Source organism: Corapipo altera, unplaced genomic scaffold (genome assembly GCF_003945725.1).
Source record: "Corapipo altera isolate COAL_440 unplaced genomic scaffold, ASM394572v1 0, whole genome shotgun sequence".
Classification (NCBI taxonomy): Eukaryota; Metazoa; Chordata; class Aves; order Passeriformes; family Pipridae; genus Corapipo; species Corapipo altera.
In genome coordinates this window covers 24,384,847-24,397,222 of record NW_020884872.1, presented here as the reverse complement: position 1 = coordinate 24,397,222, position 12,376 = coordinate 24,384,847, and the positions used below count along the sequence as shown (strand labels likewise).

The window sequence follows — 12,376 nt, the reverse complement described above, 5'->3', positions numbered from 1 at the left end:
CCTGGTATCCCAGCACTGCTAAAGACATCTTTTTGCCCCTCTTCCCTCACCTTCCATCCTACATAATTTTACTGAAATAATTAATCTCCACCTACTGATAGAGAAGAGCAGTGAAGCTGCAGGGTAGGGACTGGCAGCACAGGAACTGCGCAGAAGCACACTTGTTCTAACTCTTGTTGCCTTAACAGCCACACAGCCTAGCAGCTGATGTAGCACAGCAGCTGTGGGCTGGGCCACTAGTCATGTTGGGCCAGCACTGAGAGTGGCTGTGCCATGCACTGGTTCAATGCCAGCACTTCTGCACCCCACTGGCTGCAGCACATTTTTCTCCATCACTATGAGGTCGCTTTCTCCATTAATAACCTTGCTGTGTGGCCTGGAGCTGGGCATGTGGTGGTGCTGCTGAAGCCAAGGGAAACCCTCCCTGCCAGGAGAAGTGAAGGCGGGTGAAGGCATGGACCAGGGACTCTGCTTATTCTGCCTTGGAGGGGAAACTCATTTTACAAATGTTGATTTTCCCCCCTCTCTCTCCCTGTTATGTCTGGTGATTGGATAGGAAATGTTTTTTTTGGCAATGCTGAGTGAATGTAAGCTATAGGCCTGCCTGTGCCTGAGGTGATGGCTGAGCCAGACTGTGACCCATGGGGGAGGGAGGGATGGTAGGGTGAACAAGTGAGGATCTGTGCCAGGCTGGTTGGGATGTATCCATTCTGCTTCCTGCCCATCACAGGCACTGATGGTGCAAGACTGAGGTTGTCATTGGCCCTTGACAATCCCATCAAGGCTTCAAGTCTTGTGGGGGCCACAAAAGGAGCCAGAAGTTCCTCAGTGCCCATAGGACTGGCAGAGCTGCTGAGCTGCCTGCTTTGGCTTAGTCACCTTCTTGCCCACATCACAGCAGGAAAGCACCCCTGTCTGTTTTTGCTTCTCTGCTCACAGGTCATAGGGAGCAGTGATGTTACTTCTTCCCCTTGTCCAGTATGTCTTGCACCACCGTGCGCTGCGTAGCTGTGGGACCAGACCCCCACTCACCGTCAGTGGGGGCAGGTGGCCACCTCTGGGGGGGCTGCTGGTCCCTATGCAGTTACAGGGGCAGATTCTGCCTGCGCTGGGCCGCTGTTGGCACATGGGCAGTGACCCCTCAGCTTCTCCCCTGGCAGCAATCTGACACCTTCCATGTCAAGGTCGTGTTTACTGCTTACTGTTTGCTAATTTTCTATTTCTGGCAGCCAGGGACAAGCCCAGTCATGTACAGTGTGAACAAATTCAGCTGATTTGGTTGATACACTCTGAGGAAATAATTGGTGTCAACTCACATTGCTATGTTGACTTCACTATATCTGTATTGATATACTGATGCATTACCTACAGAAGTGGAATATAATCTCATTTACCTTCTCCAGGATCAGGACCACATTATAGTTCAGCATGTTTTCAAACAGGAAAGTGTAGGAAGCAAACAGGATACTTTGTAGCAAAAGATTTGGTCAAATGGAGGCAAAACACTTGTGTTTTATACATCCTAGGCTGGAGCACCGTAGTTCAGTAAAAAGACTTTTGTTTTGCTGTATCTGAGTTTTTCTGCTATAAGAATGTTTTAACCTCCTGAAAGTGGGTTCTAGAATCACAGAATTGTGCAATGGTTTGGAAGGGAATTTAAAGATCATCTCCTTCCAAACCACTGGCTGCTTTCAATAGACCAGATTGTTCAGAACTCCATCCAGCCTGGCCTTGAACACTTCCAGGGATGGGGCATACACAGCTTCTCTGGGCAACCTGTTCCAGTGTCTCACCACCCTCACAGTAACAAATGCTCTCCTGTCTAATCTAAATCAACCCTCTTTCAGTTAGAAACTGCTGCCCCTTGGTTTGTTCTTACAAGTCTTGGTAAAAGGTCACTCTCTACATTGCTTATAAGCCCCCTTGAGGTGCTGGAAGGCTGATATAAGGTCTCCCTGAAGCCTGCTCTCCTTCAGCTAAACAACCCCAGTTCTCTCAGACAGTCTTCATAAGAGAGGAAGTAAACTTGCAGCTAAGAGGTAGTTTGGGTCAGTTCCCCTCCATGCAGTGCTCCAGATTAGCTCACAAAGTGAAATGCTCCGTCTGCTGTGAGTATTCCACGTGTTTGTGTGCACAAGCTCCCTCCTCTTCTCAAAGAAGTGATTGCGCAGGCTTTGGAGAAACACAGATGTGAGTCCCCAGCACATGGCATACACAAAGTGCAGAAGTTCAAGCCTGCTTGGCACCCTGGGGGGGTTTGTAGTTGGTTTGGTTTTTCCTGCACCATGATGGTGTGTTCAGCTCAGTGCTGTGCTGGTTCCGCTCTGATCAAACTTAAGAACAGCCTCCATGAGCCAGAGAAAATGGAGGCAAAGCAACTGTTGGTGGAAGACCTACCTGCTGAAGTTTTAAGTACAAAAAAAGTCAGCTTCATAGGAAGATTACCAAACATATTAGCTATGAAAATCCAAATAGTTTACTGTTGACATAATTGGTTTTTATAGATTTGTACAACCTCAACTTGAATTCTCTTAAAACACTGAATGTGCTGCACTGCCAGAGTTGCAGGCTGTACAACCCACAAGTGATAGTTGTGTGATCATCCCACAACCACTGATGCCTAGCAACAACCTGGAAGTTGCCTATACTTGGGTATTTGTTACTGCCATGTGTCATTTAAAACAATTGGCAAACGTGGAATAGATTTAGCTTATGTTGACTGCAATATTTTCAGTTTTAAATGTTTTATTTAGCTTAAACAAATCACAGGGTCATAAGTTTGTTTAGGTGCTGTCTTTCAGAGAGAGACAATATGGCCAGAGAGCTCATTTCAAGCTCAGGTAATCTGTTTATAGACATATCTAATTATATGTTTAGGTTAGACAGCGTGCTAGCTAAGTACCAGAATGGAGCCTATAAGAAACCTGGATAGAGATATTTTACAAAGGCATGTAGTGACAGAACAAGGGGGAATGCCTTCTAAGTGAAAGAGAGTAGGTCTAGATTAGATAGTAGGCAAAAAATTCTTTGCTATGAAGGTGATGAGGCACTGGAATACATTGGCCTGAGAAGTTGTGGATGCTCCCAACGTGTATTTAGCATCAGGTTGGATGGGGCTCTGAGCAACCTGGTCTAGTGGAAGGTGTCCCTGTCCACAGCAGCGGTGTTGGAACTAATTGATCTTTATGGTCCCTTCCAACCCAAACCATCCTATGATTCTGTGATTTTAGGAACTTTAACTTAATTTATACTTTATATTTTTTGTGGAGGTAACACATGTCAAGTTTGGTAAATGTTGGTTTCTTGAACATTGTAGAGCATGAAAAATAGGTTGTTTTACTCTGCAACATCACAATTTATTGGCTTAAATTGTTTTAAGAACACGTGAAATGCTATTTCAGTTATTCAGCTTAAACAAGCAATTTTAGACACAAATCTTCCCTACTGGATCTTTTTAAGTGCCATGAAATAAACAGGTGTATCCCTGGTTGAAGAGTTTGAGTTTCGGTGGGAGGAGCTTTCTGGGAGTGCTTTTCTAACTCCTTAGGTGCAAACAAAGTAATTTAACAGAGCAGCCCATATGGAAAATCACAATTAACAAAATAGAAATCATCAACAAATAAGTGTAGAAAACCCCCAGGTTTTATTTATGATACAGTGAGGATGGAATGTAATTATAAAAGCGAAGAAGCACCTGAAGCAGGAGTGAGGTGAGCTATTAAAAATCAACTGTCATTGCTATAAAAGTCTCTTCTTCCACTTCAAATTAAACATTCAAGTATATAACCAGATTATGCAAATAAGAATTTTTCAGCTGATCCTTTTTTTCCCACTCTCTTGCAGTGGTGACAGACAACTTTGGGCTAAATTGCTTCTTTCCACAGAAGGAAGAGCTAGCCATTCTGTCATTTATCAAGCCTTTATTATGGGAAATGATGGTGCCAAATAAATGCTTTGTTTCCTTCCTTTTTGCTTTTGCAAGGATGGCTGTGTGCAAGTTGGGATGATGGTCATCCCATTGCCACATGTCCCCAGCTGCCAGGACAGCATGCCTTCAGACAGCCAGCTGGCAGGTCTGCAAGTTCCGTGTTTGAAGGTCATGTGGCACGGAGCAATGCACTCTCCTGCAGAGCCCACCCTATGTGCAATAGCTGCTCCAACAGGAAGCGGCTAAAATCGGTTTGTGATGAGTGGCTTGATTTCAGAGGAGAAAAGCTGCAATGAAAAAACCAATTGGTGCTGCTGCTGTGTGGGTGGTGTGACACAGATGAAATGTCCACAGCACCCTTTGGCCTGGGGTATGTCTAGAAAAAAATCATCAAGCATATAAAATAAAATGCTGATCTTCGTCCCAGAGACTCTTAACCAAAGAGGAAGAGTTGTATTTTGTGATTACTGTTTCTGGGAGGCCTGTGGGCTTCTCTGTTATTGGCAATGGTTAAGTGCTAAAGCATGGTGAGGCTTAAAAAAACCCAAAAAGATGTTTTGTGTGTGTTTGAAATGCCCGAGCATAAAATACTAAAATCAAAGTTAGGTTTCAATGCTGGACATAAGCATTTTGGATCACAGTATATTTTCATTATTTTGCAAGGGTTTAGTACTTTGATCACCTTGTGTTAATTTATGGATCTGCAGCTGTTAGTTTTCACTGCTGTGACAAATGCAGTAAATAGAAAGATACATATATTCTGTTAAAATAAATGTGGTGGGTATCTGTCCAAGGTAACCATTTATTATTGAAGTTTTTTTGGTGTTTCAAAGCTGTATCTCTATCATTTGGCAAATGATGTAATGTTAGACTAGCAAAAAGTGTATATATACTGCATAGTAGGAGAACACAGCGCTAGATCTGTGTGTTAGACTTAATCTGCTTTTACAGACAATTAAAAAGATTTGTTTCCATTCAGCTGTTGAGGTAATAAGTTAAAAAAAGCACCAACGTGATCTGTTTAGTTGTCTAACCATCACAGAAGGCTCCACTGTATAAGAACTACATGATAAGGTGGTTCCTTATACTGTGAAAGTCTTCTATAAGTTTTTCATGCAGACTTGACATCTGCTGATATGGCTTCGGATGAGTCCTGCCTTGAGTGTGTCTGCTGAGGGCTTGCTTTGGAAGGGTTGGTCGATGGTAGTGAGCCAGAAGCTGTATTTGTTTGCAAAGTAGTGACAGGTTCCGCGGGCGCCGTTGCATTCGATGAAGGGAGTCGCTCTGAAGTCTTCCAGGCAGCTCCCAGGAGAAACCAGCGACTGTCCTCCACCTTCATCACCAGCAGCAGTGTGCTAAAGGAGATAAGGAAGGCAGCATTCAGAGTGCAACCTCAGGCAATGCTGTCATAAATTCATATGTGTGAAAAGAGAAAAACCACTGGAATTTCTTCTTATTCTTATCTCCAGAGCAGAAAGTCAGCCAGTCCTGCAGTTTTGTAAGGGTTTGGCTATGCTACAACTATATAAAGGAGCTAGCTCATATGCTGATGCCACTTTAAAATCTTCTTCCTATAGTTAAAATTTTCACTGTTGGAAGTCTTAAAATTGGAGAATCATTGGGAAGGGCCAACTGGAGGTCACTTCAGCCAGTCCCCTCCTCAAAGCAGGGTCTACACCGAAGTTGCCCTCAGTTGCTCCAGGGTGCTGTTCAGTTGTTAATACCTCCAAGGATGGACTTCCCACAACTTCTCTGGGCAACTTGTTCCTCTGTTTTATTACCCTCACTAAGAAGAACTTTCCACCATATATCTAACTTGAATTCCCCAAGTTATAAAGCCTGTCTTACTCTGCATCACACATGAGGAGCACCGTGGAAACAAAATTATCTTCTATGCAGATAACTAGTTCCCTCTATGACATGTTTTTTGACAGCAAATTACACCAAAATCATGCATCTTTACATCACTCAAATGTTACCTTTGATAGATACTGTGATAACGAACTGAATGTTACTTCTGTCAAAGACATTGCTAACAAAATGGGCATTTTCTCTGTCCCTTTAAGAGCTGTACAGCTGTATTTTTAAGTGATACCATTGAATTTTCTGTTAGAAACTGAAACAATCTACAATATAAAAGAAAGAAGCTGGAAAATAGAGTTCTTAAATAGTTTTGTAAATGTTGGGAGAAATCTGGGCACATCCAATACATTTGCCTGCCTATGTTTTAATAAACACCATACTATGAAAGTGCAAGCTGCAACTGCCTTGGTTTATGCTGCAAGAGGTCCACTGTGTTAGACAAATAACAGAAATGGCCACATTTTGGCTGAATAAAGGACTGATCTCTGGCTGGTGTCACATAGTGCTGAGGTTTAGATGGTTGTGGTTTATAAAAAAAACCCACAAAGCAACAACTCCCTCCTTCCCAAAGGCCCCAACCTAGCACGGGCAGGAATCCACGCTGACTGATACTGTACCTTACTCAGGGGAATGAGGTGACACATTTAAGCCAAGGAATTAAAACAATATGTACTCTGAGATAACCACAAGTGTGCTGAACTTCTTTCACAGTTGCCTGAGAAGCAAAAATGCGTACACCAAACACTTCATTTGCTCCAAAAGCCAGCTGGGAAAATGTGAATTCTTCTCACTGTGTGTTCCACAGTGCTGACAGACTTTGTCCTGGCAAAAACTTATTGCTAAAGTGACAACTTTGCTCTTAAAAATGCTCAGTGTTTACGCAAGGTTTTGCAAACATTTAATTAATCCTTGGAATTCTCGTGAAGTAACTATGAGATTGGTATCAGGGCTTTTTATAGAAGCAAAAGAAAAGTCAAACATAGGGCTGATAAAAAATTTGACCTGCTCTCCAAAACTGGGGGGTATATTTTCTGTAACTAATTTCAGATTTCCCTTTTACCTTATTTTCTGAAAAATTTATGTTTTTGGCTTTGGACATACAAATGGTTGTGGGTAAGATTGACTGTTGTTCTTTTATGATGTCTTCTGCCACAGAAATCTTATTTTTCTCCCAACAGCCCAGAATTCAGCCCAGTCTTCAATGAGTTAACAATGTGGGCACACTGTTGCAGGTTTTGACTCTTGTGTACATCAAGCAAATCAGAAAAATGAGTGTCTGTTAGATCGTTCACTGACATTCTAGCTGCTCTTTACCACAGCCAGTGTTAAACCCTCCAGTGCTCACATGATCCCTCTGTATGGTCTGCAAGAAATGCAGGTCAGGCCCTTCAGTAGGTCATCTGCTGCACACCTAGCACTAAGTTCTTCTGTAACATCCCACTTCTGAATTACAAGATAACAAGCTCTCAGAGATCCTATAAAGCCAAGCTGTTATTGCCATTACAGATACAACATGGAAGCCTGATTTTAAAAACAACCAGAGACTGTCTCTCTTTCCAGACTCAGTGAAAGACTTTGGCTTCTAAATTTTCAACCAAACACCTATGATTTTTAAGTTTCAGAAAGAAGGGGAAAAGTTCTTGTTTTTTTTATTTTCTAAATCAAATCCTTAACAGTGATAAGTAACTCTTAATCTTTAGCTGTGAAAATGCTTTGTAGGCTACTGTTGCACCTCAGTGCAACTTAATTTGTTAATTCACAGCTTTATTCTGCTCTGAAGCTCTATGTTGTACAAAAAGTAAGGTCTCCATATGCTATGCTGAGAAGAGACCATTTTCTCTGAAATTCACAGAAATTTTGTTTTTCCTCTTTGGTTTGTGGAAACTAGTTTTGTAGTTCCCTGGTTGCCCAGTATGATGCATGGTTTTGATCTTGCTGGCTTTAAAGTAGAGCAGCCTTCCTAGTATCTAAGACTCAAATATAAAACCCAGTGCCACACAAAATGTGACACTGGAGACCAAATACCATGAGGAAGGAATATCCGATCCACAAACTGCGCCAGCCCTCAGGACAGTGAGGAATAGAAGCTTCTTGGCTATGGACAGCGATTGCCACAGCTGGGGCCTCACAAACCGAGCAGCGACTGATATATGGCTTAATCTCATCTTCTGCCACAGGCATCATTGGAAGAGGTGCTGTAGTTGAGAGCCAGTAGGATTTATCATTTCGACTTGCATAATAACAAATATCCCCAGGGTTACAGTAGAGGAATGGCATAGTACTAAAACGAGACAAACATGAGCCAGCCAGCCCTGTTAAAAAAAAAAAGAAAAAAGACCAATCATTCTCACAGAGGACAATACACATTTTCAGTTTTCTGCTCTTTCCCAAGCACCTGCCAGTAAAACCCTGTGGTCCAGAATGTTTTGCTGGCTTTACAGGTTCCCTGGAACAACACTAATGACTTTCAGGAGCTCTCTCAGGGGCACTCTATGGAGCCATGAAGTTTTTATCTTCTCATTTTGATGTTTCCTAAGCCTGTTTGCTGAAGTCCCAGTTTTGGAATTGAGGCTGCTGCCAGCAATATCTGTACATACCTAGATCCTGGTTGTGTGCTTTCTCTTGTCCTTCAAAATACAGCAGGCTGTATCCACTCCAGAGTTTGTTCATGCCAACTGGGCACATTGGCTCTTGATCAGACTGGCTGTGCTTCACCAGCAGGTAGCCCATGCTAACACTGCGACCTGGCATGCCTGGTGGCCCAGGGCTACCGGGGCGGCCTGGCTGACCTTAGAACAGGGGGTAAAAGAAAGAATACAGCTTAGTTGGTGCTCCCACAAATGATCTGATGATAGCTGATATTCCAGCTAAGCTGCTGATGAATAAAGTTTAATTGCATGATGCCTCTTCTTATGGTAAATTATTGTTAAAGGAGCTGCAGTTCTAGGATTACAGCAGCTGTTTTTGAAGTAGATTGGTGCTGGATCAGGCTCCCTGGTTTCTAAGATGATGTCAGAGCTAGGGAACGTCACAAATAAAATTCTGATTAATTTGAGCATACTTAGTACGATACAGATAAGCATATTTTTCTTTTAAAATGTTTTCTTACTCCAAGATTAACCAGTGGTTTTTGAATTGCTTGCATTTGATTCATTCACTTGAAACTATGCTCTGCAGATACCTTTTTTCTCTATGTACTTAGCTAATTAAGATAGTAATACTTCTACTCTTTGATTTGATGAGGACACAGGTATTTCTTTTACAAATACATTCCCTTAAACTTCATCTGTCCAAATATCACCTACCTAGCCATTCATTTCCATGAATGTAACTGTTAGTAAAACACTACACTGAAAATACTTAAAGAGAATATAAAAATACACTCAGATCAAAACAAACTCACAAGTGATTAGACATCTACATCTATCAAAATTTATTCTGAAAATATTGCTTTAAGATAACTGTTAAAGGTTGTCCCTTGTGAAGTATCTATAACGACAGAAACTTCACAATCTGCTCCTCTCTCTCTCTCTCTCTCTCTCTGTCTCTCTCTCTCTCCTCCCTCCCCTCCTCTTCTCTCCTTCCAGTGACTACAGTAACTACAGAGCAATTGCAGTGAAATGGGAAAAGGGAAGAAGTGTCATGTGATACCTCTTACCTTCAAATCCCACTGGACCCTGAAATCCTGTTCCTCCTTGTTCACCTCTGGAGCCGGGAGGAGCTGGAATACCACCCCTGCCTTGGAGTCCTGGCTCTCCAGGTGAACCTCTGAAACCTTGCACAACAATGGTTGTAAGCACAGTGACTGCAGAGATTATCAACATGCTACCCACTTTGTTAACATGCATTTATGTACATTTGGTCCTATCTGCCAAGTTTACTAATTTACACTAAAGGCAAGATCTTATCATGCTTGCTCAGGCAAAGAAAGCACTAACTTCACTGGAAAAGCTTGCTGGGATCAAGAAAGACTACATGAACCCCACAACCCTACTCCTTTACTCTTGGTACCATTCATCTCTGATGAGGCTCATAGCAAGAGCTGCAGTGCATTGGGTCCACACATCACTAACACTACATAATTCCCTGGGCTGACAGCACGCCCACAACAATGTGCAGATTTACACCCAAGATGTTCAGTCTTGATTTGAGTGAGATCCATATCTGATGTTGCTTTGGCTATGTGAGCATTGCCAAAGTTTTCTCCCATTTTGGTTATATTCTGAATGTTTGGTTATTTTCCGAATGCTAAGAGGAGAAGGAAAGCCAAAGCCCCAGCTTGAGTCAGTCGACTCTCCTTTCTGAAGAATTCCTCACAGAATTTTAAGTAGAAGAGAGTCAAAGCATTACTCTGATGGCCTCACTCTGCTCAGGGGAACTGAGCTTTCAGTCTGAATGTGCAATTCCTACCTGGATCCCCTGGTGGACCTTGAGGTCCCATATCTCCTGGGCTTCCAGGAGGTCCTATATTTCCACGGGGACCTGGTGAACCTTGCTCAGCCACCAGCCTTGGAGGAAGAGGGGGCAGCCCAGGAGAGCCTGGTGGTCCCTGGAAGCCTGTGATTAGAAGCAAGATGAGATAGTTTGATTAAAAGAAAAACCCAACTATCCTGTATTTTTTCTTTATGTGCTTTCATCCACAGATATGTTGCTCTCACGTAGCTGCATATGTATGAGAGGGACTATTGTCTGCAACTCACCACTTTGGGTATAGCAGCTATATTATGTTGGTTGAATGTGTGTGAGTATGGGATCTCCAAGATGAGACCATCTCCAAGTAAGTGATAATCTCCAAGAGATTATTTTCTCTTGGACAGTATACAGATAAGCAGAAGGAAATGAATGATGCTACTGCTCCTTCACTTATGACATAGGGTGCTGGGAAGTTCCACCCAAACAGCCAACAGCTCTCTGAAGTGCAGCACCATCTTTTGGTGGGCTTCAAGAGACACAAATACATGATGGAGTGAAGGATTTTAAAGGTCTTTCTATATGTTCAGTATGTCTACTCTGGAAGGTTTGTTTAGATCAGAAATTCTTCTCTTTTTTTTAACCCCAAAAGTGTCTCTGGAGTTGGCACCTCATACAAATTAAATTCATAATGGCAAAAAATTTAACTCATGTTAAATTCAGGCATCTGTCCACTGCAATTTGCCAGGATTCACAGTCATGGAGGATGGAGAGGACTCTGGAGGTCACCCAGCCCAACCTCCTGCTCAAAGCAGGGCCAGTTAGATCAGCTGCAAAAATGAGTGGTTAAGAAAGGAGTCACACATCTGACAGTACTTACTTACCAGTTACTCCTCTATCCCCCTTGGGTCCAATAGGTCCTAAATCACCTGGAAATCCTACGGTGCCCATAAAGCCAATGACACCTTGTTCACCCTTACGACCTTTAATGCAAAATGACAGGTGGCATTATTGCATTTTAACACAGATCGAGTGCAAAAGTCATGGTAATTAAGCTGCTGTAGCATAGGGGGCTCCACTGCTCCTGGCCAAGATCAGCATTTCCCATCCTTACCTTTTGGTCCAGGGAATCCAGGAACACCAGGTCTCCCTGCTAATCCAGGATCACCTCTGCTTCCCTTTGGGCCAATTTCTCCGATCATACCTATTTGTCCACTTTCTCCTTTGCTTCCCGGTGGAGCAGGCATTCCAGGCTGCCCCTGTGGTCCTGGATAGCCTGTTTAGAGCATATATAGTTTGTAATCTGCTTATACTTAAAACCTGGGCACAGAGGAAAACAACAGAACTATCTAACTGTATCCCACCAGGTTTTATTTCCTTAATTTCAGGAGGGAACAAATGTTTAGCTCCCCAATAGACTTATTCAGCACTCCTGTTCCTGCTCTCAGGCTGGCATACCCTTCTTCACCAGTGGCAGAGAAATAAGAACATGAAGGTCTCACAAAGCACAGTGTCAATTCAAGCCAGATTTCAGCAGCAGTGTGGTGCCCGCTGCGGTACAGTCTACAATGAGCTATTCCTTCCTCCAGCAAATGCCTCACTCCACTGTGTGCCTCCTTGCTTCATCCTAAATTCTCTCAGTAACTAGAGAGAAATTAGAGAGCAGTAAGTACCTGACTCAGTGCCAGGTGGTAAATAAGCCAAAGACTTACTGTTCCATGTATCTTAGTGCTTCAGTTGAACATCTGGAACCAAGTAAGTACTTCATGCTGTCTTGGGAAATATGGGAACAGCTTCTTTTTCTAGAATTTCATATTGCCTGAGGCTAAACCTGACAGGTCTCTCTTCAGTTACCTCTGCTTCTTATAAGACATTTGGACCTTGTTTCTGAGGAGAGTGACTTACTAACTACGGTTTTAAGTGGGGAACTCTCGTGCTGCCTCTCAAAGTTGGATTACATGTGGATACGAATGCAAGATGTATGCCTGTGTGTGAGAGAGGCAGGCTCATATCAGGGACTTTTAGAGGGAAGAGCTAATGCTTCCCAGTGTAACTTAGCTTGCATGGTCATTTCACATAGGAGAATTCTGTAAATGATTAAGAAAATATTCTGTAGACTTGTAAGTCTGCCACAGACCTCAGATTTCAAAGTAGTAGATTAGCATAATGCTTCTG

The 12,376-nt window shown here is 42.8% G+C and overlaps 1 protein-coding gene across 1 annotated transcript in view; it reads right to left on the bottom strand.

Annotated features, from left to right (window-relative positions):
• Positions 1-3,620: 3,620 nt before the first annotated feature.
• COL4A2 (collagen type IV alpha 2 chain) overlaps positions 3,621-12,376 on the bottom strand; it is a 145,523-nt gene continuing 136,767 nt past the window's right edge. Inside the window, exons 42-48 of the mRNA XM_027645734.1 lie at positions 11,316-11,477; positions 11,086-11,184; positions 10,202-10,348; positions 9,450-9,566; positions 8,389-8,580; positions 7,817-8,103; positions 3,621-5,283 (exon numbers count right to left, since the gene is read on the bottom strand). Coding sequence (XP_027501535.1) covers positions 5,029-5,283; positions 7,817-8,103; positions 8,389-8,580; positions 9,450-9,566; positions 10,202-10,348; positions 11,086-11,184; positions 11,316-11,477 — 1,259 coding nt within the window. The 3' untranslated portion in view covers positions 3,621-5,028. The remainder of the gene's footprint in view (positions 5,284-7,816; positions 8,104-8,388; positions 8,581-9,449; positions 9,567-10,201; positions 10,349-11,085; positions 11,185-11,315; positions 11,478-12,376) is intronic.